Raw genomic sequence first — 27,198 nt, 5'->3', positions numbered from 1 at the left:
ACAATAAGGGAGGAATTTTGAATCCCGGGTAAGACTCATACCAGCCACACCAATCACACCGTACAACTTGTGATCTAAACCCAGTTAACAGTATGATAACAGCAGAGCCTCTGAAAAAATGGCTCACTACAATAATAACCCGATTTTTGTAACTATGTACAAGTATTGCAGATAATCCGCACTTGGGATGGGCGCCCAGCATCCACTACGGACTCCGAGAAATAGAATTATCGGTAAGTAAATTCTTATTTTCTCTATCGTCCTAGTGGATGCTGGGGTTCCTGAAAGGACCATGGGGATTATACCAAAGCTCCCAAACGGGCGGGAGAGTGCGGATGACTCTGCAGCACCGAATGAGAGAACTCCAGGTCCTCTTTTGCCAGGATATCAAATTTGTAGAATTTTACAAACGTGTTCTCCCCTGACCACGTAGCTGCTCGGCAGAGTTGTAATGCCGAGACCTCTCGGGCAGCCGCCCAAGATGAGCCCACCTTCCTTGTGGAATGGGCCTTAACCGATTTAGACTGTGGCAGGCCTGCCTCAGAATGTGCAAGTTGAATTGTGTTACAAATCCAACGAGCAATCGACTGCTTAGAAGCAGGCGCACCCAACTTGTTGGGTGCATACAGTATAAACAGCGAGTCAGATTTTCTGACTCCAGCTGTCCTGGAATATATTTTCAGGGCCCTGACAACTTCTAGCAACTTGGAGTCCTCCAAGTCCCTAGTAGGTGCAAGGCACCACAATAAGCTGGTTCAGGTAAAACACTGACACCACCTTAGGGAGAGAACTGGGGACGAGTCCGCAGCTCTGCCCTGTCCGAATGGACAAACAGATATGGGCTTTTTTGAGAAAAAACCACCAATTTGACACTCGCCTGGTCCAGGCCAGGGCCAAGAGCATGGTCACTTTTTATGTGAGATGCTGCAAATCCACATATTTGACTGGTTTTAAACCAATGTGATTTGAGAAATCCCAGAACTACGTTGAGATCCCACAGTGCCACTGGAGGCACAAAAAAGGGGTTTGTATATGCAATACTCCCTTGACAAACTTCTGGACTTCAGGAACTGAAGCCAATTCTTTCTGGAAGAAAATTTACAGGGCCGAATTTGAACCTTAATGGACCCCAATTTGAGGCCCATAGACACTCCTGTTTGCAGGAAATGCAGGAAACGACCGAGTTGAAATTCCTTTGTGGGGCCTTCCTGGCCTCACACCACGCAACAAATTTTCGCCACACGTGGTGATAATGTTGTGCGGTCACCTCCTTTCTGGCTTTGACCAGGGTAGGAATGACCTCTTCCGGAATGCCTTTTTTCCCTTAGGATCCGGCTTTCCATCGCCATGCCGACAAACGCAGCTGCGGTAAGTCTTGGAACAGACATGGTACTTGCTGAAGCAAGTCCCTTCTTAGCGGCAGAGGCCATAAGACCTCTGTAAGCATCTCTTGAAGTTCCGGGTACCAAGTCCTTCTTGGCCAATCCGGAGCCATGAGTATAGTTCTTACTCCTCTACGTCTTATAATTCTCAGCACCTTAGGTATGAGAAGCAGAGGAGGGAACACATACACCGACTGGTACACCCACGGTGTTACCAGAACGTCCACATCTATTGCCTGAGGGTCCCTTGACCTGGCGCAATACCTGTCCCGTTTTTTGTTCAGACGGGACGCCATCATGTCCACCTTTGGTATTTCCCAACGGTTTACAATCATGTGGAAAAAACTTCTCAATGAAGTTTCCACTCTCCCGGGTGGAGGTCGTGCTGAGGAAGTCTGCTTCCCAGTTTCCATTCCCGGGATGAAAAACTGCTGACAGTGTTATCACATGATTTTCCGCCCAGCGAAAAGTCCTTGCAGTTTCTGCCATTGCCCTCCTGCTTCTTGTGTCGCCCTGTCTGTTTACGTGGGCGACTGCAGTGATGTTTTTCCCACTGGATCAATACCGGCTGACCTTGAAGCAGAGGTCTTGCTAAGCTTAGAGCATTATAAATTTACCCTTAGCTCCAGTATATTTATGTGGAGAAAAGTCTCCATACTTGATCACACTCCCTGGAAATTTTTCCCTTGTGTGACTGCTCCCCAGCCTCTCAGGCTGGGCTCCGTGGTTACCAGCATCCAATCCTGAATGCCGAATCTGCGGCCCTCTAGAAGATGAGCACTCTATAACCACCACAGGAGAGACACCCTTGTCCTTGGATATTGGGTTATCCGCTGATGCATCTGAAGATGCGATCCGGACCATTTGTCCAGCAGATCCCACTGAAAAGTTCTTACGTGAAATCTGCCGAATGGAATTGCTTCGTAGGAAGCCACCATTTTTACCAGGACCCTTGTGCAATGATGCACTGTTTTTAGGAGGTTCCTGACTTGCTCGGATAACTCCCTGGCTTTCTCTTCCGGGAGAAACACCTTTTTCTGGACTGTGTCCAGAATCATCCCTAGGCACAGCAGACGTGTCGTCGGGATCAGCTGCGATTTTGGAATATTTAGAATCCACCCGTGCTGATTGTAGCAGTATCCGAGATAGTGCTACTCCGACCTCCAACTGTTCCCTGGACTATGCCCCTATCAGGAGATCGTCCAAGTAAGGGATAATTAAGACGCCTTTTCTTCGAAGAAGAATCATCAATTCGGCCATTACCTTGGTAAAGACCCCGGGGTGCCGTGTCCAAACGGCAGCGTCTGAAACTGATAGTGACAGTTCTGCACCACGAACCTGAGGTACCCTTAGTGAGAAGGGCAAATTTGGGACATAGAGGTAAGCATCCCTGATGTCCCGGGACACTATATAGTCCCCTTCTTCCTGGTTCGTTATCACTGCTCTGAGTGACTTCATCTTAATTTGAACCTTTGTAAGTGTTCAAAAAAAAATTTTTTTAGAATAAGTCTCACCTAGCCTTCTGGCTTCAGTACCACAATATAGTGTGGAATAATACCCCTTTTCTGTAGTAGGAGGGGTAATTTAATTGTCACCTGCTGGGAACACAGCTTGTGAATTTTTTCCCATACTACCTCCTTGTCGGAGGGAGACTTGGTAAAGCAGACTTCAGGAGCCTGCGAAGGGGAAACGTCTCGACATTCCCATCTGTACCCCCGGGATACTACTTGTAGGATCCAGGGGTCCTGTACGGTCTCAGCGCCATGCTGAGAACTTGTCAGACGCGGTGGAACGCTTCTGTTCCTGGGAATAGGCTGCCTGTTGCAGTCTTCTTCCCTTTCCTCTATCCCTGGGCAGATATGATCTTATAGGGACGAGAGGACTGAGGCTGAAAAGACGGTGTCTTTTTCTGCAGAGATGTGACTTAGGGTAAAAAACGGTGGATTTTCCAGCAGTTGCCGTGACCACCAGGTCCGATGGACCGACCCCAAACAAGTCCTCTTCCTTTATACGGCCATACTGTGCCGTTTGGAATCTGCATCACCTGACCACTGTCGTGTCCATAACATCTTCTGGCAGTTATGGACATCGCGTTTATTCATGATGCCAGAGTGCAAATATCCCTCTGTGCATCTCGCATATATAGAAATGCTCTATAGTCAATAAAATACTGTCCCTGTCAAGGGTATCAATATTTTTAGTCAGGGAATCCGACCAAGCCACCCTAGCTCTGCACATCCAGGCTTAGGCGATCGCTGGCCGCAGTATAACACCAGTATGTGTGTATATACTTTTTATTATATTTTCCAGCCTTGTCAGCTGGTCCTTGAGGACGGCCCTATCTATAGACGGTACCGCCACTTGTTTTGATAAGCGTGTGAGCGCCTTATCCACCTTAAGGGGTGTTTCCCAACGCGCCCTAACTTCTGGCGGGAAAAGGTATACCGCCCATAATTTTCTATCGGGGGGAACCCACGCATCATCACACACTTTATTTAATTTATCTGATTCAGGAAAAACTATGGTAGTTTTTTCACATCCCACATAATACCCTCTTTTGTGGTACTTGTAGTATCAGAAATACGTAACACCTCCTTCATTGCCTTTAACGTGTGGCCCTAATAAGGAATACGTTTGTTTATTCACCGTCGACACTGGATTCAGTGTCCCTGTCTGTGTCTGTGTCGACCGACTAAAGTAAACGGGCGTTTTAAAACCCTTGACGGTGTTTTTGAGACGTCTGGACCGTACTAATTGTTTGTCGGCCGTCTCATGTCGTCAACCGACCTTGCAGCGTGTTGACATTATCACGTAATTTCCTAAATAAGCCATCCATTCCGGTGTCGACTCCCTAGAGAGTGACATCACCATTACAGGCAATTGCTCCGCCTCCTCACCAACATCGTCCTCCTACCTGTCGACACACACGTACCGACACACAGCACACACACAGGGAATGCTCTGATAGAGGACAGGACCCACTAGCCCTTTGGAGAGACAGAGGGAGAGTTTGCCAGCACACACCAAAAACGCTATAATTATATAGGGACAACCTTATATAAGTGTTTTCCCTTATAGCATCTTAATATATATATAAGCATATCGCCAAATTAGTGCCCCCCCTCTCTGTTTTAACCCTGTTTCTGTAGTGCAGTGCAGGGGAGAGCCTGGGAGCCTTCCCTCCAGCCTTTCTGTGAGGGAAAATGGCGCTGTGTGCTGAGGAGATAGGCCCCGCCCCTTTTTCGGCGGCCTCGTCTCCCGCTCTTAACGGATTCTGGCAGGGGTTAAATATCTCCATATAGCCTCCGGAGGCTATATGTGAGGTATTTTTAGCCAAAATAGGTATTCATTTGCCTCCCAGGGCGCCCCCCTCCCAGCGCCCTGCACCCTCAGTGACTGCCGTGTGAAGTGTGCTGAGAGGAAAATGGCGCACAGCTGCAGTGCTGTGCGCTACCTTTAGAAGACTGAGGAGTCTTCTGCCGCCGATTCTGGACCTCTTCTTACTTCAGCATCTGCAAGGGGGCCGGCGGCAAGGCTCCGGTGACCATCCAGGCTGTACCTGTGATCGTCCCTCTGGAGCTGATGTCCAGTAGCCAAGAAGCCAATCCATCCTGCACGCAGGTGAGTTCACTTCTTCTCCCCTAAGTCCCTCGTTGCAGTGATCCTGTTGCCAGCAGGACTCACTGTAAAATAAAAAACCTAAGCTAAACTTTCCTAAGCAGCTCTTTAGGAGAGCCACCTAGATTGCACCCTTCTCGGCCGGGCACAAAATCTAACTGGCTTGGAGGAGGGTCATAGGGGGAGGAGCCAGTGCACACCACCTGATCCTAAAGCTTTACTTTTTGTGCCCTGTCTCCTGCGGAGCCGCTATCCCCCATGGTCCTTTCAGGAACCCCAGCATCCACTAGGACGATAGAGAAATTTCATTTTAGCCTTTTTTGTGAGAGGTCAAGGTTACTATATTACCAATGATCCATCACTTAACAATGTGTTTCAGGTGAATAGGATTCCGTTTATTTCCACAGACACTGTCACTCCGGTTTTATCAACTAACCGGAATTATTATGATTTGTCAAATGCCTAAATGTTCATGATTTAATATACGTTATTGAACTAATGTGCTAGAACTCCAACTTATCTGCCATTCAGAATTACTAGCATATTTATTTATGTATTGATGTTAGTGCGCATATTTGGCTTCTACATTCAGAGGTGATCAATTATATATGTGACTGGAATGTTGTTTTTCTATATGAACATAGTATTTAACTTCTCAAACACTTATTTTCCGATCTGTACTTCCTCTTACCTCTTCTATCACTCTCTCATCTGGCTGACAGCAGTGCTGGCAAGGGCCCTGTCCTTTTCAGCGTACATTTTGATGTCAAATCAGAAAGCAGAAGTGTCCTCTTTCTTTTTTCTTTTCTTATTGAAAGTGGAATATGACCGTGACATCTAGTGAATTATTCCACCCCTAGACTGGTTACGGCTCTCTTTTCCAACACACTCTCATCTGGAAAAGCCTGGGGCCAATTTATTCAGTGACGTGTAGCAGGCAGAGTACAGACAGCAGAAGTGGGTTCTCTCTTCCTTCATTTATCATCTTCACTGTTCAAGGTCGTACTATCCTGAAAGTAGCCCGATCTTCAATCTCGGAAGCTGATAGGATAGACCTGGCTAGTACTCTGAGGGGAGACCACTTAGGAATACCAGGCACTGTGGATATCACCAAGATGATCACTTATATTTTCACCTGATAAACACTGGTGGAGCATACCTATGCTACCAACTCTCACTATTTTAATCTATATTTTCACCTTTCTATCTCTTATTTAGAAACTAAGATTCTAATTAGGTCCATATTTTAAAGGAACAGAATAAATGTTAAGTTTTAGATTATTCATCAATAAATTGTCTACCTTATACTGTTTTGAACGACTATTATTTTCAATTAAGAGTGCTCCCAAAAAAGAATTCTTTTGTCCTTCTCTTTCCCCATATATGTGTAGTTAATCTACAAAGTGTTTTGGAAGCACCACCAATAGCAAAGTGCTATTCAAAGATTGGGTTACTAGCATTATTTATATTGGTTATTTTCATATTTACTTATATTTTAGTGTGACTTTACAGCGCACTGCTAGTGCGGAACCAACAAACCATATTGCGGGCACAGATTCTAACGGAGGTCTGGAGGGGCATAGAGGGAGGAGCCAGTGCACACCAGTAGTACTAAATCTTTCTTAGAGTACCCAGTCTCCTGCAGAGCCCGTCTATTCCCCATGGTCCTTACAGAGTCCCCAGCATCCACTAGGACGTTAGAGAAAATAAGAATTTACTCACCGGTAATTCTATTTCTCGTAGTCCGTAGTGGATGCTGGGGACTCCGTCAGGACCATGGGGAATAGCGGCTCCGCAGGAGACGGCACAAAATTTAAAAGTTTGACCACTAGGTGGTGTGTACTGGCTCCTCCCCCTATGACCCTCCTCCAAGCCTCAGTTAGGATACTGTGCCCGGACGAGCGTACACAATAAGGAAGGATTTTGAATCCCGGGTAAGACTCATACCAGCCACACCAATCACACCGTACAACTTGTGATCTGAACCCAGTTAACAGTATGATAACGTAGGAGCCTCTGAAAAGATGGCTCACAACAATAAACAACCCGATTTTTTTGTAACAATAACTATGTACAAGTATTGCAGACAATCCGCACTTGGGATGGGCGCCCAGCATCCACTACGGACTACGAGAAATAGAATTACCGGTGAGTAAATTCTTATTTTCTCTGACGTCCTAGTGGATGCTGGGGACTCCGTCAGGACCATGGGGATTATACCAAAGCTCCCAAACGGGCGGGAGAGTGCAGATGACTCTGCAGCACCGAATGAGAGAACTCCAGGTCCTCCTTAGCCAGGGTATCAAATTTGTAGAATTTTACAAATGTGTTCTCCCCTGACCACGTAGCTGCTCGGCAGAGTTGTAATGCCGAGACCCCTCGGGCAGCCGCCCAAGATGAGCCCACCTTCCTTGTGGAATGGGCCTTGATAGATTTAGGCTGTGGCAGGCCTGCCACAGAATGTGCCAGTTGAATTGTGCTACAAATCCAACGAGCAATCGTCTGCTTAGAAGCAGGAGCACCCAGCTTGTTGGGTGCATACAGTATAAACAGCGAGTCAGATTTTCTGACTCCAGCCGTCCTTGAAATATATATTTTCAATGCTCTGACAACGTCCAGCAACTTGGAATCCTCCAAATCGCTAGTAGCCGCAGGCACCACAATAGGCTGGTTCAGGTGAAACGCTGATACCACCTTAGGCAGAAAATGAGGACGCGTCCTCAATTCTGCCCTGTCCGAATGGAAAATCAGATATGGGCTTTTATAAGATAAAGCCGCCAATTCTGACACTCTCCTGGCTGAAGCCAGGGCCAGTAGCATGGTTACTTTCCATGTAAGATATTTCAAATCTACCGATTTGAGTGGCTCAAACCAATGGGATTTAAGAAAATCCAAAACTACATTGAGATCCCACGGTGCCACTGGGGGCACAACCGGGGGCTGTATATGTAGTACTCCTTTTACAAAAGTCTGGACTTCAGGAACTGAAGCCAATTCTTTCTGGAAGAAAATCGAAAGGGCTGAAATTTGAACCTTAATGGACCCTAATTTGAGGCCCATAGATAATCCTGTTTGCAGGAAATGTAGGAATCGACCCAGTTGAAATTCCTCTGTCAGGGCCTTCCTGGCCTCACACCATGCAACATATTTTCTCCAAATGCGGTGATAATGTTGTGCGGTCACCTCCTTCCTGGCTTTTACCAGGGTAGGGATGACCTCTTCCGGAATGCCTTTTTCCCTTAGGATCCGGCGTTCAACCGCCATGCCGTCAAACGCAGCCGCGGTAAGTCTTGGAATAGACACGGTCTCTGCTGAAGCAGATCCCTTCTTAGAGGTAGAGGCCACGGATCTTCCGTGAGCATCTCCTGAAGTTCCGGGTACCAAGTCCTTCTTGGCCAGTCCGGAGCCACTAGTATCGTTCTTACTCCCCTTTGCCGTATAATTCTCAGTACTTTTGGTATGAGAGGCAGAGGAGGGAACACATACACTGACTGGTACACCCATGGTGTTACCAGAGCGTCCACAGCTATTGCCTGAGGGTCTCTTGACCTGGCGCAATACCTGTCCAGTTTTTTGTTAAGGCGGGACGCCATCATGTCCACCATTGGTCTTTCCCAATGGACTACAATCATGTGGTGAACACTGCTGACAGTGCTATCACATGATTTTCCGCCCAGCGAAGAATCCTTGCAGCTTCTGCCATTGCCCTCCTGCTTCTTGTGCCGCCCTGTCTGTTTACGTGGGCGACTGCCGTGATGTTGTCCGACTGGATCAACACCGGCTGACCCTGAAGCAGAGGTTTTGCCAGGCTTAGAGCATTGTAGATTGCTCTTAGTTCCAGTATATTTATGTGAAGAGACGTTTCCAGGCTTGACCACACGCCCTGGAAGTTTCTTCCTTGTGTGACCGCTCCCCAGCCTCTCAGGCTGGCATCCGTGGTCACTAGGACCCAGTTCTGTATGCCGAATCTGCGGCCCTCTAACAGATGAGCACTCTGCAACCACCATAGCAGAGAGACCCTTGTCGACAATTTTATCCGCTGATGCATCTGCAGATGCGATCCGGACCATTTGTCTAGCAGATCCCACTGAAAAATTCGTGCATGGAATCGCTTCGTAAGAAGCCACCATTTTTCCCAGGACTCTTGTGCATTGATGCACAGACACTGTCCCTGGTTTTAGGAGGTTCCTGACGAGTTCGGATAACTCCCTGGCTTTCTCCTCCGGAAGAAATACCTTTTTCTGAACAGTGTCCAGAATCATCCCTAGGAACAGCAGACGTGTCGTCGGGATCAGTTGGGATTTTGGAAAATTCAGAATCCACCCGTGCTGTTGGAGCACTACTTGAGTTAGTGCTACTCCGACCTCCAGCTGTTCTCTGGATCTTGCCCTTATCAGGAGATCGTCCAAGTAAGGGATAATTAATACGCCTTCTCTTCGAAGAAGGATCATCATTTCGGCCATTACCTTGGTAAAGACCCTGGGTGCCGTGGACAATCCAAACGGCAGCGTCTGAAACTGATAATGACAGTTTTGTACCACAAACCTGAGGTACCCTTGGTGTGAAGGGCAAATTGGGACATGAAGGTAAGCATCCTTGATGTCCAAGGACACCATAAAATCCCCTTCTTCCAGATTCGCTATCACTGCTCTGAGTGACTCCATCTTGAACTTGAATCTTTGTATGTACAGGTTCAGAGATTTCAGATTTAGAATAGGTCTTACCGAGCCGTCCGGCTTCGGTACCACAAATAGCGTGGAGTAATACCCCTTTCCCTGTTGTAGAAGGGGTACCTTGATTATCACCTGCTGAGAATACAGCTTGTGAATGACTTCCAATACCGTCGCCCTGTCTGAGGGAGACGTTGGCAAAGCAGATTTTAGGAACCGGCGAGGGGGAGACTTCTCGAATTCCAACCTGTAACCCTGAGATACTACCTGCAGGATCCAGGGGTCCACCTGCGAGTGAGCCCACTGTGCGCTGAAATTCTTGAGGCGACCCCCCACCGCCCCTGAGTCCGCTTGTAAGGTCCCAGCGTCATGCTGAGGCCTTTGCAGAAGCCGGGGAGGACTTCTGCTCCTGGGAAGGGGCTGCTTGCTGCAGTCTCTTACCCTTTCCTTTGCCTCGGGGCAAATATGAATGTCCTTTTGCTCGCTTGTTCTTATAGGAACGAAAGGACTGCGGCTGAAAAGACTGCGTCTTTTTCTGCTGGGAGGGGACTTGAGGTAAAAAGGTGGACTTCCCGGCTGTTGCCGTGGCTACCAAATCCGATAGACCGACCCCAAATAATTCCTCCCCTTTATACGGCAATACTTCCATATGCCGTTTGGAATCCGCATCGCCTGACCACTGTCGTGTCCATAGACTTCTTCTGGCAGATATGGACATCGCACTTACTCTTGATGCCAGAGTGCAGATATCCCTCTGTGCATCTCGCATATAAAGGAATGCATCCTTTAATTGCTCTATAGTCAATAAAATACTGTCCCTATCCAGGGTATCAATATTTTCAGTCAGGGAATCCGACCAAGCCACCCCAGCACATCCAGGCTGAGACGATTGCTGGTCGCAGTATAACACCAGTATGTGTGTATATACTTTTTAGAGTATTTTCCAGCCTCCTATCAGCTGGATCCTTGAGGGCGGCCGTATCAGGAGACGGTAACGCCACTTGTTTGGATAAACGTGTGAGCGCCTTGTCCACCCTAGGGGGTGTTTCCCAGCGCGCCCTAACCTCTGGCGGGAAAGGGTATAACGCCAATAACTTCTTTGAAATTAGCAGTTTTTTATCAGGGGTAACCCACGCTTCATCACACACGTCATTCAATTCCTCTGATTCAGGAAAAACTACAGGTAGTTTTTTCAGACCCCACATAATACCCCTTTTTGTGGTACTTGCAGTATCAGAGATATGCAAAGCCTCCTTCATTGCCGTGATCATATAACGTGTGGCCCTACTGGAAAATACGTTCGTTTCTTCACTGTCGACACTAGATTCGGTGTCCGTGTCTGGGTCTGTGTCGACCGACTGAGGCAAAGGGCGTTTTACAGCCCCTGACGGTGTTTGAGACGCCTGTACAGGTACTAACTGGTTTGCCGGTCGTCTCATGTCGTCAACCGACTTTTGCAGCGTGCTGACATTATCACGTAATTCCATAAACAAAGCCATCCATTCCGGTGTCGACTCCCTAGGGGGTGACATCACCATTACCGGCAATTGCTCCGCCTCCACACCAACATCGTCCTCATACATGTCGACACACACGTACCGACACACAGGGAATGCTCTGATAGAAGACAGGACCCCACTAGCCCTTTGGGGAGACAGAGGGAGAGTTTGCCAGCACACACCAAAGCGCTATAATTATATAGGAACAACCTTATATAAGTGTTGTTTCCTTATAGCTGCTTAAATATATATAATATCGCCAAAAAATGCCCCCCCTCTCTGTTTTTTACCCTGTTTCTGTAGTGCAGTGCAGGGGAGAGCCTGGGAGCCTTCCTAGCAGCGGAGCTGTGTAGGAAAATGGCGCTGTGTGCTGAGGAGATAGGCCCCGCCCCCTATTCCGGCGGGCTCTTCTCCCGGTTTTTCTGAGACCTGGCAGGGGTGAAATACATCCATATAGCCTCATGGACTATATGTGATGTATTCTTTTTAGCCAGAAAGGTATTAACATTGCTGCCCAGGGCGCCCCCCCCAGCGCCCTGCACCCTCAGGTGACCGCCGGTGTGAAGTGTGCCTGAGCTCAATGGCGCACAGCTGCAGTGCTGTGCGCTACCTCATGAAGACTGAAAAGCCTTCAGCCGCCGGTTTCTGGACCTCTTCTTACTTCGGCATCTGCAAGGGGGACGGCGGCGCGGCTCCGGTGACCCATCCAGGCTGTACCTGTGATCGTCCCTCTGGAGCTAGTGTCCAGTAGCCTAAGAAGCAAATCCATCCTGCACGCAGGTGAGTTCACTTCTTCTCCCCTAGGTCCCTCGTTGCAGTGAGCCTGTTGCCAGCAGAACTCACTGAAAATAATAAAACTATCAAAACTTTTACTCTAAGCAGCTCTTTATGAGAGCCACCTAGATTGCACCCTGCTCGGACGGGCACAAAAACCTAACTGAGGCTTGGAGGAGGGTCATAGGGGGAGGAGCCAGTACACACCACCTAGTGGTCAAACTTTTAAATTTTGTGCCCTGTCTCCTGCGGAGCCGCTATTCCCCATGGTCCTGACGGAGTCCCCAGCATCCACTAGGACGTTAGAGAAATTATATATTACAGTTGCGTTTTATACATCATCCTTTCAGTTAGGTGGTAAGGGGCACGATTTGCTTTTTGTCCACATTTAATGATTGAAAGCCAAACACATTGGCACTGTTTATTACACTGTCCGTAAATAACTTGAATTGGTCCTAATTACCAACCCGAGGCACCACTGTACTAAACCAATACTGCAACCAGAAATTAATGTACCCAGTTTGGTCAGAAATTGACAAGCAGATGCTGCAAGATTGCATGGGGTACAGTTTGTGTAATGGGAACAGGACTGTACTCACTGCATTTTCCACCAGTCCAAGGATAGTCAGGATGAGAACTGGTAACCAGCTTTGTAGCAAAAATGTGCAGGCCGTTGTGTTAGGCTGGCCGAACTAGTCAGACATGCAGCAAGTCTGGCCGCCTTCAGTAAATGTTCAATGTATTTGTCTGCAGTTGGTAAAGTTTTACATTTTATTGCCAATATTACACAGTGTAAGAGGAGCTAGGTGACAAGTTTGTACTATACAAAAGGAAAAAAAAAAAATTTGCAAACATTACTTACCTGGAATAAGGTAAACTTCTATACAGACTACAACTACAATATTGCAACAAAGTGACTTATAAAGGGTATTAAAATATACCAAACAAGCCCAATAAAAACCTCTTCCAAGCGTTCCCCAGATAAAGTAAAACAATCTGACGCTATATAAAACGGGCTTCCCCTAATTTGTAAAATAAAGGTAAAACAAAGCTGACTGGAATTTGTGGAACGTGACCACAGGCGGACACGAAACCCTATATACTGTATAAAGGTGCTTGTAGAAACGTAGCACATGGCTGCATAAAAGCATTATCCCACTGAAGGGAGGTGAAAGCAGCTGTAGTCCAGGCAAATGCGCCAACGCAGGTCACTAACCAGACCTCAGACTCCGCTTTCCAAAAAACAAAAACCATTGTCCATTATTAAATCAAGAACACAATGTTTTCAGAAACCATGATATGGTTCGCCTCCTCCATGAGTTCCAGAGCAGCATCCACCTCCCCCTGGGAGAAAGGAGCATCATTGTTCTTGTTTATAGCGGTCATGAGGGCCGGCATAGCGACGGACTGGGCATGGGCCGTCTTGAAGGCATCTAGCAAAGCCGCCTTGAAATCTTTCAGCCTGGTGATAAGACAAAAAAACAAAACGTCAAATTGGAATAAAAAAAGAAAAAGAGTAATAAACCAAACGGCTGCAGGATAGCCATGACCTGAAAGATGCAAAACAAATGTCACTCCCAGGCTACCGTAGCTTTACCAGAAAGGCATAGCCATTGCATGGTATCAATGAACACTCAGCAGAGCCATAAAGATACTATTGGCTGGGGTCACAGGAATTTCATTGGTTTGGCCATGGATCAGCCCAGTGTCTGGAGGGGCACACAAGTCTTCCTCAAAGCAAGTGTGCCATCAAAATCATAATGTAATTAAGGGGAGGTATTTCTACTCTACTACCCCCCCCCCCCCCCCCCCCCTCCCTCAAGTGCAGATTCCCAGTAAACCAATCACTGAAAAATAAAACTCCAAAGTCCTTTAAATGACCCCGGCACAATTACCTCTCTCCAGACAGTCCTGTTTTCTTAGGCGAGTCTCCGTGCTCTGGGGTTTTCGGGGGATGGGCCTGAACTGTAGTTGAAAAGACAAATGAACCATTAGAGGTAACAGGGACAGACACAGGCACCTGTAACATTTACTGGCTGCCGGGCAAGTGTATTCCTCACTGCGCAGAGCAACGTAGCGCTCGTACAGACAGAATATCTCAAAAGTACGGAGCAAAGGTTTTGTCTCTTGCATTATTTTATTTTTTCTTTCCTTTCTATAACATGGTTTCTGCTTCTGGCATAAAGAAAATTACGATGCCAGTGTTTAATAAATTAAGACTGACAAAGTGACACCAACACTGTGGTCCTTTGTAATGTATGTTTTTAAGAGACACAAGGTTTAGGTGTGCGAGAGTTACAGTCAGTGATGAGGCTTCGAGCGGACTGACTTACCAACGTAGTGGAACTAGAGCATACAAACACTAATATGACACTCATAGCTCTGAATGCGCCACGTGTGCCCGATAAAACCATACAATTACTAGACACTTCCGTTTGATCACCTGACACACGCGTCATGGTTGCGTATTACAGCATTGGTAAGAGGTTTTCCATTTTAACCTACATAAGCGTCTTTGTTCTGTAGAATAGCTCTGCAGCAACATCTCCATGCAAATATAAAAGGTTTCATATCTGATCTGACATTTACAGAAACTCCTCTGCGACCACACATCACACCTAGAAATCTGGTGCCCAAGAATCAGGGCAGCGGAGACATTGCAGATCTAGGTCAAAGCGGCAGCACCGGCGATAAGAGGGAGAAATATGAGCAATCTAAGAACTAACCATCAGGGGTCTCATCTTCTGCATCGCTGAAAGCGTAGGGGTCATGTGACTCTCCATCCGCACCCGTCGTCTTCCTGGAAACACAAGAAAAACCACATCAGGCACAGACTGAAAAGGGTCATGTATTAGATCCAATGTCCGGTAACGTTTGGGCACCAGGTGTCCACCAGTCCACAGTAGTTACTGAGCAGAGAGAGACAGATTGCATTAGAGCGTCAGGAACTGCTTACACAAGAGGTATCCGCCCTCTAATATGCACAGTACGGCAGCGTTACATGCAGCCGCTGCGACGAGCAGCTCCCTGTCAGTGCACAGGAGCTACTCCTGAAGTACAAAATCATTGCAGCTGTGCAATGCTTTTATACTTCTGCAAGGGGAAGGGGGGGCCAGACATGTGGGGCGGACTAGCCCTGTGCTGGGCGTTCACCCACGTCAGTGTGCCTGATCGTAGATGTGCTAAATCATTGCCACTACACCTCATGTCTGGACCTTATTCGGTCTCAGCATCTCATCAGCGCACACAGGTGTAGTGCCTACCTCACACAGCTATGGCGGCACAGCATCAAGAGTACATCACTGACCTTTTCTTTCTGGTTTGCCGGTCAGTCTGCGTCAGCACTTCCTCCTCCTCAGTATCTGAGTCCTCCGTGCCTTTCCTTCGCTTCTTATCCTTCTCCAGTACCTTAACACAGACCACCACAGGATTCAGACCCTCGGCTCTGACAACAGGTCACTTCCCAGCACTAAACCTCTACACACCAGTAACATAGTCCAGATACCCAGCCCTTCCACATATTATATTCTACTTCATCAGCAATACTTGGTCTGCTACCAATATGGTCTCAAGGTGGACTATATCTAGATTGCAAACAAACTTCCACGAGCAATCCCACATGTAGCGCAAGATTGTTCATTCTAGAAATAAGTGTCAGCCATCAACCTGTGGGACAATAAGTCATTCTTTATCAGATCGGGAAGATCCAGACCAGCTAGACAATCTACCTCATGCATCAGCAGCGACACACAGTGGCTGTTATTGGGTACTACACATAGGACAGGAAAAGCTTTCCTTCTACTGAAGAGTTCAATACTTCAAATTACATATTGGTTACGGGTGTGGATCAAATAGACAGTGTCTAGGTCGACCACTATAGGTCGACCTGTGCTAGGTCGACCACTATAGGTCGACCTGTGCTAGGTCGACCACTATAGGTCGACCTGTGCAAGGTCGACCACTATAGGTCGACCTGTGCAAGGTCGACCACTATAGGTCGACCTGTGCAAGGTCGACCACTATAGGTCGACATGTGCTAGGTCGACATGAGGGTTGTTTTTTTGTGTCGTTTTCTGCGTACAGTGACCAGGAAGTCGAATTAGTGCACCGCTTCGGGCAAGGTGCCCCGCTACCACTGTGCCCTGCACAGATTACCGTTCCAATCGTAGTCCACGTGAATCTTCCAATCGTAGTCCACGTGAATCGTTAAGTATGAAAGTAAAAAAATAAAAAAAAAGTGAAACTCATGACTACCTTTTGACCTGTCGACCTAGCACATGTCAACCTAGAAACCCTAGTGACCGTCGACCTATACATTGTCGACCTAGACAGTGTCGATCTTCAGACCGGATCCCATTGGTTACAAATGAATCCTTGTAATCTAGCTGTAGTCAATATGTATGAGCAAGGGAAGCGGCAGAAGTCCCTCACCTTCTTGAAGTACGCATACTGGACAAGTTCCACAGCAGCCTCGGCGTCCTGCAGCTGGACAGTTTTGCTCATCCGCACTTTAGCGTGTGCAGTGGACAAGCGGATCAGAGTCTCCAGGGAACGGGCAGTGACAGGAGAGGTCTGATGAGGAAGAGTACAGTTTAGATGTTACTGCTCACACAACAGTAATATGAATACACCACTGTTTTGGAGTAATACAAGCACCTACCCTCACTCCTCCCCCTCCCAGCTCTTCACATACCATTTCCCTTTGCAATCATGCACTCCCCTGTGTACAGCAATCCCCTCTCATCCCCTCCTAATTACAGCAGTAGTTTGTGTGCAAGCACCTGATCCACTGTTCTGCTCTTTCCCTCACTTCAGAGACTGCCCTGACTACAGGCACTCATCTGCTCTACACACGGAACACTGGAAGGGTCACTCATCTACCAGAGTTACCCAAATGTCAACACAATTACCTCCCCTTGCAGCACTCTCCTGGATCGCCTCCTCCATTGTCAGACACATTTCTTAAGGCTCAACTCATGGCACCTGCTTCTCTCTCCTCCCTCCACTATCATACATGCAGACAAATCTACCTCTTCTCTACCAGCTACGTCTCTGCTACTGTATTTCCACCTGGGTGCCCCAACATTACCTAAAGAGCAATGCGTACGGAACACCTCTCCCCCTCCTAGGGTTATTGCCCATCTATTCAGTTGGCAATAACGCCCCTGTTACAAGTCTGCACTGGCTTTTCCCCCCACACTTCCAGTACTCCTGTCAAACACTTCTATAGATTCCCTTATCTCTCACCTCGATAGCTGTAACCTCGACCATGTGCTGTGGGGAGAAGGATCTTCGCACCGCTCAGCACATCCCTGCCCTGGCATCCCATTTCCTCCAACATTCAATTCAAGTTTCTCACCATCTCCTTCCCTTCATTACAGTACATCTGACCTACTTTCACTCTCCCCCTCTGACCTACATCTCTCATCCTTGTAACCATCCAACACCCACCTATAAAGACCTCTCTCCCTTGCTCCTCCTATCTTGTGGAACTCCACCAAAACTTTGACCTTGGGAATGTTAGGGATACACCTGATGAGGTCACCTGGGTCTTGGTAGGTGGGTCCATATTTTGGGCCAAGAATTATAAGAACCTCAGTTTTACACCATGTTACGTTGCCGAGTTTGTTAGAATTGTTCTGATTACCAGTGTACTTAGGAGAGACCTAGAACAGGCACACAATGCTTCTGGACCACAACCTGAAGGACCCGGTGGACTCAGAGCAGAAATTGGCTGGCTACAGAGGAACCACATTTATGAAGGCTCGTAGAGGACTCACCCGAGCCACATCGGTGCTCATCTGCTCCTGGCTCCTCAGGCGGGAATACTCCTCTGCGATGTAACCGGCGGCCTCCGAAGTCAGAACGGGCTTGAAGAGCTTGGCCACGTGTATGTACTTGCGCATGAACTCCATGCTGATGAGCTTCTCCCCCCTGGTGACGTGAGAAATATTGGTCAACACTCAGTCAAGCCGCTGCCGCATCATTCTCTTACACATGAAAACGCCGCACTTACCGCCTCTTCTTCACTCCATGGAGGAGGCTGTCGTGCTTCTCATAGACCTGCAGCTCCTGCTGCTCCTCATGAGTGACGTTGGGGTCCTCTGTGGCAAGGATGTCCACTGTGCTGCCCAGGGGCATAGCTGGAACACAACATTTACATCATCTCATTACAGGCCTGCAGTATCTAGCCATGCAGCACTGAGGAGCAGATTTACTAAGCCTGGTGAAGTGATAAGTGGAAGGTGATAATGCACCAGCCAATCAGCTCCTAACTATCATTTTTCAAAAACAGCCTGTAACATGACAGTTAGAAGCAGATTGGCTGGCACATTAGCACCTTCCACTTTATCACTTCATCAGGCTTAATAAATCTGCCCCCGAGGACTTGAAGCGCAAGTAAAGCCATTTAAAAACAAACAGATCAGACTGTCGAGGAGAACAGATGGTTGTGATGACTATTTGGTTTGTAAAAGACCGGAACAGTGTTCCAATGATGGAGGACCTGCAACGGTCTGTATAATGGGGTGGGGGGTGTAAAAAGAGTTGCTGGGTGATATCGGGGCAACAACATATTAGCACCATGGTGCAATCATATACAATTAAATGTTTATTGGTGCAATATAGGTATTCTAAACCACAGGTTCTCAAACTCGGTCCTCAGGACCCAACACCGGTCATATTTTCCAGGTCTCCTCACAGAATCACAAATGAAATAATTAGCTCCACCTGTGGATCTTTTAAATGTGTCAGTGAGTAACAAATACACCTGTGTGCCTGCTGGGTGACCTGGAAAACATGACCCGTTTGGGGTCCTGAGGACCACTGTACTAAATCTGTTTTAGCAATCACCTAGCAGTGCGGCTGAACATAATCGGCATGGTTAGCAGTGAACAGAGGAAGTCTAAGACCTGCTGGAAGACGAGACACCCTATATAAATGTACATCAATGGCACCAACTATTCCTGCAGCCTCCGTCTGTATACATAGGACTCATCCTACCCGTTGTGGTAACGGCAACCAATAGTACAATCCGCTGATCTCTTTATAAGAACTCACCATCCCCATCCTGCTCCCCTGCGGCTCTGTACCGGTGCATGCGCAGGACGTGGTCAGAGATCTCACGGTCCTGCTCCGGATCCATCTGATCCAGCATAATAAAGAGGAGATCAAAACGGGACAGCAAGGAGTCCTGAAGGCCAATGTTCTCCATAGGGGTCTTGTACTGGTCATACTAAGATCCGGGGAAGAGATATGAACCTATTAAACTCTGGTGTCTCCATACAGCACAGAGCCCAACAACTACGATTCTATATTAATAGCAAGGTGACGGTATGCAACAAGGCTCACCCTTCCATAGACGGGGTTAGCTGCTGCCAGCACACTGCAGCGGGCATTTAGCCGAGCATGAATGCCAGCTTTGGCGATGGTGACACGACCTTGCTCCATGACCTCATGGATGGCCGTCCGATCCATGTCGGACATTTTGTCAAACTCATCGATGCAGACTACACCCCTATCGGCCAACACCATGGCCCCGGCCTCCAGTCTTCTCTCCCCTGGCAAAACAAAAACCATGTACACATTAGCTTTAATATCCACACAAAAAAAACCCCTCATGTAAGAGTCAATTTAAGAGGCATATTCCAGCTTTGAGCGATTAAACACGTGCATCAATATCACGGTCCTTAACTTGCATGTTCAAAAGAATTGAAAATGTTTTTTTAAGAGAATACGGGGGCTACATAATAGTTTGAGGTTACAGGAAGTGCACGATTTGGGGGGGGAGGGGGGGGGGGGGGGTGTTCCCCGCTAAAAGTGACCGTTATAAGGCAAAACCTGACTTAAACAATTGTCGCTTTAAACCTAGCAAAACGGACTTCCTGAAGTCACACCTGCTCCGTAATCTCACACTACTACATACCACCCCCGACACGCGGTGTAGACAGCGCTGTTTACCCGTCTCTTGGTCAGTGGTGACAGCTGCAGTTAAACCCACTCCCGAGGACCCTCTGCCAGTGGTAGCGATGGCACGGGGAGCAGTGCCGAGCACATATCTTAGTAGCTGAGACTTTGCCACGGAGGGATCACCTAAAATAAGTTATAAGCAAGTTTGTATTAGACAGTTTGTATTGAAGGCATCTCTAGTGCACAGAGCTAGCAATGAACGTTATGAGTGAGTGCAATACATACATGAAATGTAGAGGAATGAGAATACGGTGTAATATACCTATTAAGAGAACGTTTATGTCTCCTCTGATGTGGGTCCCATTATCCAGCACCTTCTCCACACCTCCCAGCAGCATGCACAGGATTGCCTTCTTAATGTAGTGGTGGCCATGAATACTGGGTGCGAGAGACCGGGACAGCTGCTCAAACACATCCTGGCGATAGAGCAAGGAACCAATCATTACGCATTATGTCATTCTGAACATTCCAAGTTAAAAAGCTTTTCTTCTGAATGCCTGTGGCCCGATGCAGGTAATCATATCCGAGGTACCACAGAGCCTGTCTGCCTGGAATGCCAGTCATCACAACTTCTACTATATCCCAGGAGACCTTCACGGACACGGAAGTCAGAAGGGTAAGCTAGCACCGCCAGCTAGTGCTACCCAACGTTACAGTAGTTTGTCATTTTCCTTTTCACAGACCTAATCTTCAAGGGCAGAAAGGGGCTAATTCTTTGGTGGCAGGAAAGCAAAACAGCAGCTTTGCACCTGGACAGATCAGGTGGCATTGCAAGAGATGCAGATACATTATTTTCCCATGCAGTGTAAATACTGGCTGCTTTTGCATGCAGCCCACAAATGCTGGATAGTTGTTTTTACAATACAATTTAGACCCAGGTTTGGACTCTCTCCTCCCCACCTCTGAATCTTTTTGCACATGTTCCATCTAAGTTCAGCATGGTCTTACTCCTATGCGCAGTTACTGTCTTAATTTTTATTTATGCCTAACTCAGAATTGTCATAGCCTGTGTAATTACCTAGATACACTTGTTATCTCGGGAATTATGCTGTAGCACAAGCTTATTAGGTTTTCTCCATTCTTAAGCGGCATTATGCATTTATCTTAATTAGATTAGATTCCGATGCACTTCACTGTTAACAAAAACATGCTCTTAAAATATTTGGAAAGCAGTTTAATGCATGAAATGTGCTATAAAACAAAAAATCTCTATTTAGCATTTTATTCAGAAAGATGGGTGCAATTTAATCTTCTACCACCTTTGTCCATGTATTCAAACTTTTACAATGTACTAGCACAACGGTTTCTACTGGTAGGAAAGGAATCAACGCTGCATCCTGTGATGGCACCAAACAGATATGAGCCTAAAGGTGGGTACACACTAACAGATATTTCTGCAGATCAATTGATCTGCAGATATATCTATGGACGGATCGAGCAGTGTGTTGAGCATACACACTACTCGATCCGTCGGGGACTGACGTCATGAACTGGGCAGGCGTGTACACATGCCCGTCCAGTTCACCTGTCAATCACCGCCGGCCGCCGCAGCATGTGTACGGGCGGTCGGCCATACACACACAGCGACGCGCCAATATATTGGTAGATATATTGGCCGTTGGCTGTGCTGCGGGGCCGACGCGATACGTCTGAACGACGGAGTTCACAGACGTATCGGCCGTACACACTGGCCGACGGTCCCGCGATATATCGGCCGTTCAAGAGAACGGCCGATATATCGACCAGTGTGTACGGGCCTTTAGAGATGGGAAGCATTTCCTATTTCTGCTCTTTGGTCCCAGCAAGTGTTCGTAGCGATCTGCTGCATCGAACGGGGTCCCACACCCATTACCGCCATAACGGGATATACAATAAAGGCAAACGATAACGGACACAGAGGGATATAAAGGTCACCGTGTGCGACAATGCTGAAAGCACAGTTAACACAAGCGTTACCTTGGAATGGCTTTTACTGAACTTCTTTATTTTGGACAAATCGTCCGCCGAAAAGACAGGAGACACTTCCTTGCTCATTTGAACCACGTGGCAGGCTATCAGGATGGTCCTGCAAGAAAATATAGGCATTAACATGGAGGGCAGAGTTTGCAGACACACAAGTTGGCATTTTTGTACCTAGGTCCCCAGACCATTTCCCCCAGTTAAATATCCTACAACACAAGAACTGTGGAGCCCAAAGATCAATAGGGCAGCCATCAAAACTGGAAAAAGACAGAAGGACGCAGTTACCTGAATGACGCAGAGGTGTAGCCATTTTGCTTGGATGGCAGACAGCGGTAGGTGCCAATGACCTGTACACGGTCACCAGGCTTCACCTTGTCAACAAGGTCATCATCTAAGATGATATCTACAGATCGGGGCAGCTGACCCGCGGGGGCTTTTTCTGGCATCTCCTGAATAGTAATTGTCTGATGGTCTTTATACAGCGAGAGGCCAAATTCTGTCTCCAGTGGATTATTATCCTCATCCTGTATTAAGAAAGGGGTAAGAGACATGCTTTAAGCATACGACTGTCCAGCTACAGCCCTGAATACTTGTGGTCTCTAAATGGTTAGGATAAATCCCCCCCCCCCCCAAATATCCTGTGGAGCAGAACTCTCACCTTAGTGGGATAGATGGCACTGGACGGGAAGGCCTCAAGGCTGGTCATATCTGAGTACTTGCGCTCAATGGTCTTCTTCGTAGCCGGACAGTAATGGACGCTGCGTACCACTTTAGGACGAACCAGGGAGCCTGGGATGCGACAATTGTGTAATGAAATAACCTGACCTGAACTCTGCATTCATTGGGTGCGCCTGTAATATCAGCAGCTACATAAATATAAAGGCTCAACTCATACAGTGTGAACATTCCAGCTGAGCGACAGAAGTCTGACCAGCTAGTGGCATGGTACCAACGTGTTGGGTATGGGATGCCAGCAGTCAGAATACAGACACTGGCATGGCAGGGGTGCAGGTAATGCTAATCCCAGCCCTCAGTCTCCGCAGCTTAAACCTAACCCGTTCAGGATTTCGGCCCCGGCATTCTGACTGCTGGGATCCCAGCTACATCCCGCACAAACCCAGCCCAATGACAGTAACCCAAGGACTAAAGAACAGTTCAGAAAGGAGGATTATGTTCTGAATGACCAACCACACAGGGCAGAACATAGTAGGATGTGTATGAAGTGGTGGTGACCTTTGGTTGCAGTAGCTATGAAAAAAAGTTTACCACCTACAAAGAGAGGCAGTCCACCAAGTACTCCCGATGTCTCTGCGCATATGCCCCATAACCTCTCAATAGGATCTCACATACACGCAGCACCCCCCCCAACTGCTAGAAGTCATTCACTATAACAGGCCTGACCATCCTGTGCCTCTCCAGCTGTTTTGAATGCCCCAGCATTCCCTGCCACAGTTTTACTATTAGGGAGTGCTAAACCGGTGGCACGGCATGCTGGGACTTGTAGTTTTACAACAGCTGGAAGGCCATAGGTTGGCCAGACCTGCACTGTAACATCAGCACTAGGCAGATGCCATACAGGCAGCGATCACCGGAGGTACTGCAACCCCTCTCCAGTAACTCCAATACATTTCACTGCCAATACATCCTGCATTGCTTGATATTCTGATCATGATAATCAATAAAGCTCATCAATTCACCATAAACTAGTGAGGTTATTAATCTATGAGCCTGCATTCTGAATACTGGCTCATCCCACAACAATCCCTATGCTGTACGCCGTTAACGAATTCATAGTAAACTGCTAATGGGTTATTCTTTATACTCCATTCTAATGAAACAGAACGTTATCCAGCTATTTAAATTTGTGCATCTCTGCAATAATGTGTTCTGCCACAAGATGGCGCTGCAGTCAATGAAGCTTAGAGGAACGCAAAGCTTCTCTGTCACCTTCTCTGTACGCAGCTATAAGAGGTTATGGATGTTTAATTTACAATATTTTACTGTCTTTTTGCTTCCACTATAAATTACAGTCTGATGATATTGTAATCCGTTTACAATAAGGCTTTCACGTCATTAAATCTTAAAGCTATGGAAGACCAGTTATGGGAAAAGCAGTCTACAAGAAACTTCTTATACGTACATTTAGTAACGATCCCCTCCACGCAGACAGCGCAGCCCAGGAAGCGGGACGTGAGCGTACGAGGGGTGACGTGTTTGGAGCCGAAACTGCCCTCTAGGCCAACATGGAAGTCTTCATACTGCTTAGCATAGGTACCATCGATGGACGCCACGAAATCCTTCAGCGCCCGCTGGAAAGCGATCAGCCCCTCAAAGGCGCTGTTCATAAGCCTGGTAAATAAACACATTACAATTGTGTATAGCTATAGGCTGCAATCAACACATCAGCTAGAATAAGGCATAAAGGCTTCTACAAAATGCTCTTTAGATGCGCAGATGGGTTACACTATGACAGCGTACTTACAGGTGCGCGCGCTTCTCATTCTTCCTCCGGAGATCGTTAATATTCACAATCAGCCGGCAATTATTATCACTGATCATGTCTCGGACTTTGCTCTGGTAAATACCTTGATCTTCCTGCAAGGGGGGGGATTGGTGGTGGGGAAATAACGTGTTACTTTATAGCAATAAACTGTCTTTAGCGGATTAGGCCGCGACTTAAATAAATTTTCAATACATTCTGTGAAAAGGATTATTAACATTTATACCGGATCATATGTTTATGATATAACCTTACATTGCGATTTCACTTTAAGATATGAACGATCTCGTTCATCAATGGATATCGTTCATATTTCTCAGTGTGTAGGCACCAATGATGACCGATGAGCAGCACTTGTTCATCATTGGTGCCATATCGTTTAAACATATGCAAGCCATGAAGCCGTATGACGGGGGAGAGCGAAGAAACTTCACTCCTCTCCGTCAGACGGCTGTCGTGCACGTTGGCGACCAATCGCTAGGTGTGTAGGGCCTTTAAGTCTTGGGAGTGATAAAGTGGACGGAGCCATCAGGGGCGGCGCTAGGAGATGCCATCATCATTGCGCTGCCTCTCCCTATGCAGTGGACAGGTCCCATCGACCCGGCAACCCGTTCACACTGCACTTAACCAGGGATTTAACCTGGGAATAACCCTTTATTCCCAGGCTGGGCTGAATGACCGGGTCAGGCGACCTAGGAATTCATCCATGACCCCTCTCACACCAGGACCCGTGCCAACCCCAATACCGGCTGAATACCGGGTTATTTGTGCGGTGTGAAAGGGGTATACCAGGGTCGAACCCTGGTAGCCTGCAGTGTGAAAGAACCACCTGGGTCACACTAGAGAGCCTGATCACCGGAAGAGATCATCTCCTTCCACCAGCAGAGTGACGACCATGAAATAACCAGGATCCAGCAACCACATGTACCCCAGCACACAGTTACTGCGGGCAAGACAATACCCATACACAGGGGATGCACAGGAGGAGGGGACCTGTACAGAGGTAATGTTGCACTACTCATACTAATGTAGGGACCTACCACACACTACAAGGACACAGACATTACATGGACGGGTGGAAGACAATGCACACAGGGCTGCACAGGAGAGAGGCTGGGCTGTATTGCGTGTGTGTATATATGTGCGCGCGTATGTATATGTGCGCGCGTATGTATATGTGCGCGCGTATGTATATGTGCGCGCGTATGTATATGTGCGCGCGTATGTATATGTGCGCGCGTATGTATATGTGCGCGCGTATGTATATGTGCGCGCGTATGTATATGTGCGCGCGTATGTATATGTGCGCGCGTATGTATATGTGCGCGCGTATGTATATGTGCGCGCGTATGTATATGTGCGCGCGTATGTATATGTGCGCGCGTATGTATATGTGCGCGCGTATGTATATGTGCGCGCGTATGTATATGTGCGCGCGTATGTATATGTGCGCGCGTATGTATATGTGCGCGCGTATGTATATGTGCGCGCGTATGTATATGTGCGCGCGTATGTATATGTGCGCGCGTATGTATATGTGCGCGCGTATGTATATGTGCGCGCGTATGTATGTGTACATGTATCATACTTACCGATATTCTGGCTGCTCTCTGCGGGAGAGAGCAGCCAGGTCGGCTCAGTGGTCGGGCAGGGAAGGCTGTGCTGTAATGGAGGGGGTGGCCGGAGGCGGGACAGGGGGAGCCTCCCGGCCATTCCGGGAGAGAAGGGAAGTATGTATGTATGTATGTATGTATGCGTGGGGGGCGGCAACTAGGACACAACAGGGTACATTACAGCATTATGAGATGGGGGGTGGGCACTGCCCCCCGGGGATCCCCAACTCTCACCCACTCATGCACAGCAGGAAGAACCACCCCTGTAAGGGGAATACACCAGCTGGAGAAGCAGAAGTAGTGTCCCAGGAACTACAGCTTGATCACTTACCTCGGAAGTAAGCGGAGTGGGTACCAGGGCACCTACCCCAGCCGCCCAGCTTCTGCTTTTCCCACTTACTCTCTGATCGCAGCATGATCTGGGAATTGCAGTCGGAGGTTGCAGGCCGGTGAGGGGGAGCAGTGTGCTTGGAGGGTGATCGAGCCCCCGCCCGGGGTAAGTATGAAGTTATTGCCCCGCACTCACCTCGTCGTCCAGGAAATCTAGGTACTCGCGCTGGGCATCCCGCATCTCCTGCTCGTCCGCCTCAATCACTCCGGCCATGGCTCAATCTCCGGTGTCTGGTACTATAATCCCCGCTGATGAATGGCCGACGCCGATCTACAAGTTCTTCTGCAGCCTCCCTGATCCGACTAGTGGCGCGAAAACCCGGCTTTCCCGCCAAACCTGTCCGATCCCTCCCACCGGATTGGACCCGGCGATTGGCGCGAACGGCCGGCTACCCAATCCGCGGCGGAGTTCGCGGCTAAGGGGCGGGGCTGTGTGTGTCGTACAGGAGGAGGAGGGCGGTGACTGGGGGATCGCGTTGTGAAGCGTGGGAACGGACTAGTGACGTAATGTGTGCGCGCCGCTGCCGCCATATTTAGTCAGGGCAAATTGGTTTAAGTGAAGCTAGGGAGGGTCTGATTCAGAGACGAACACTATTGCACAGCCGCTGCACGTTTGTACGCAGCTGCTGTGTAATAATATGTAAATGCAGCAGGAGGCATCTTGTGTAATCCTCAGGGTGGCCAGCGTCATGGTAGATGCTAGAATTAAGTGGCCCAAAAGACCTAAGACACCAGGGGGAGGAGTTATGCCTGCAAGAGTGTTCTTTTACCAACCCCACCACCAACTACCTTTACTAACCCACTGGCGAGCGAAGAGAGCCA

The 27,198-nt window shown here is 47.9% G+C and overlaps 1 protein-coding gene across 1 annotated transcript; it reads right to left on the bottom strand.

The window, feature by feature from the left end:
* Window positions 1-12,700: 12,700 nt before the first annotated feature.
* MCM3 (minichromosome maintenance complex component 3) lies at window positions 12,701-26,730 on the bottom strand. Its single transcript, XM_063915117.1, has 17 exons — window positions 26,513-26,730; window positions 24,356-24,468; window positions 24,014-24,222; window positions 22,532-22,662; window positions 22,159-22,397; window positions 21,868-21,976; window positions 20,174-20,327; window positions 19,903-20,034; window positions 19,294-19,502; window positions 19,003-19,177; window positions 17,960-18,086; window positions 17,724-17,877; window positions 16,375-16,515; window positions 15,251-15,351; window positions 14,670-14,743; window positions 13,839-13,908; window positions 12,701-13,405 (listed from the first exon to the last, which is right to left on the bottom strand). The coding sequence occupies exons 1-17, from the start codon at window positions 26,588-26,590 to the stop codon at window positions 13,207-13,209; spliced, it is 2,415 nt and encodes an 804-aa protein (XP_063771187.1). The 5' UTR covers window positions 26,591-26,730; the 3' UTR covers window positions 12,701-13,206.
* Window positions 26,731-27,198: the final 468 nt, after the last annotated feature.

This window comes from Pseudophryne corroboree, chromosome 4 (genome assembly GCF_028390025.1).
Source record: "Pseudophryne corroboree isolate aPseCor3 chromosome 4, aPseCor3.hap2, whole genome shotgun sequence".
Classification (NCBI taxonomy): Eukaryota; Metazoa; Chordata; class Amphibia; order Anura; family Myobatrachidae; genus Pseudophryne; species Pseudophryne corroboree.
The sequence above is the reverse complement of the archived record's forward strand: the minus strand, read 5'-3'. Positions and strand labels throughout refer to the sequence as shown.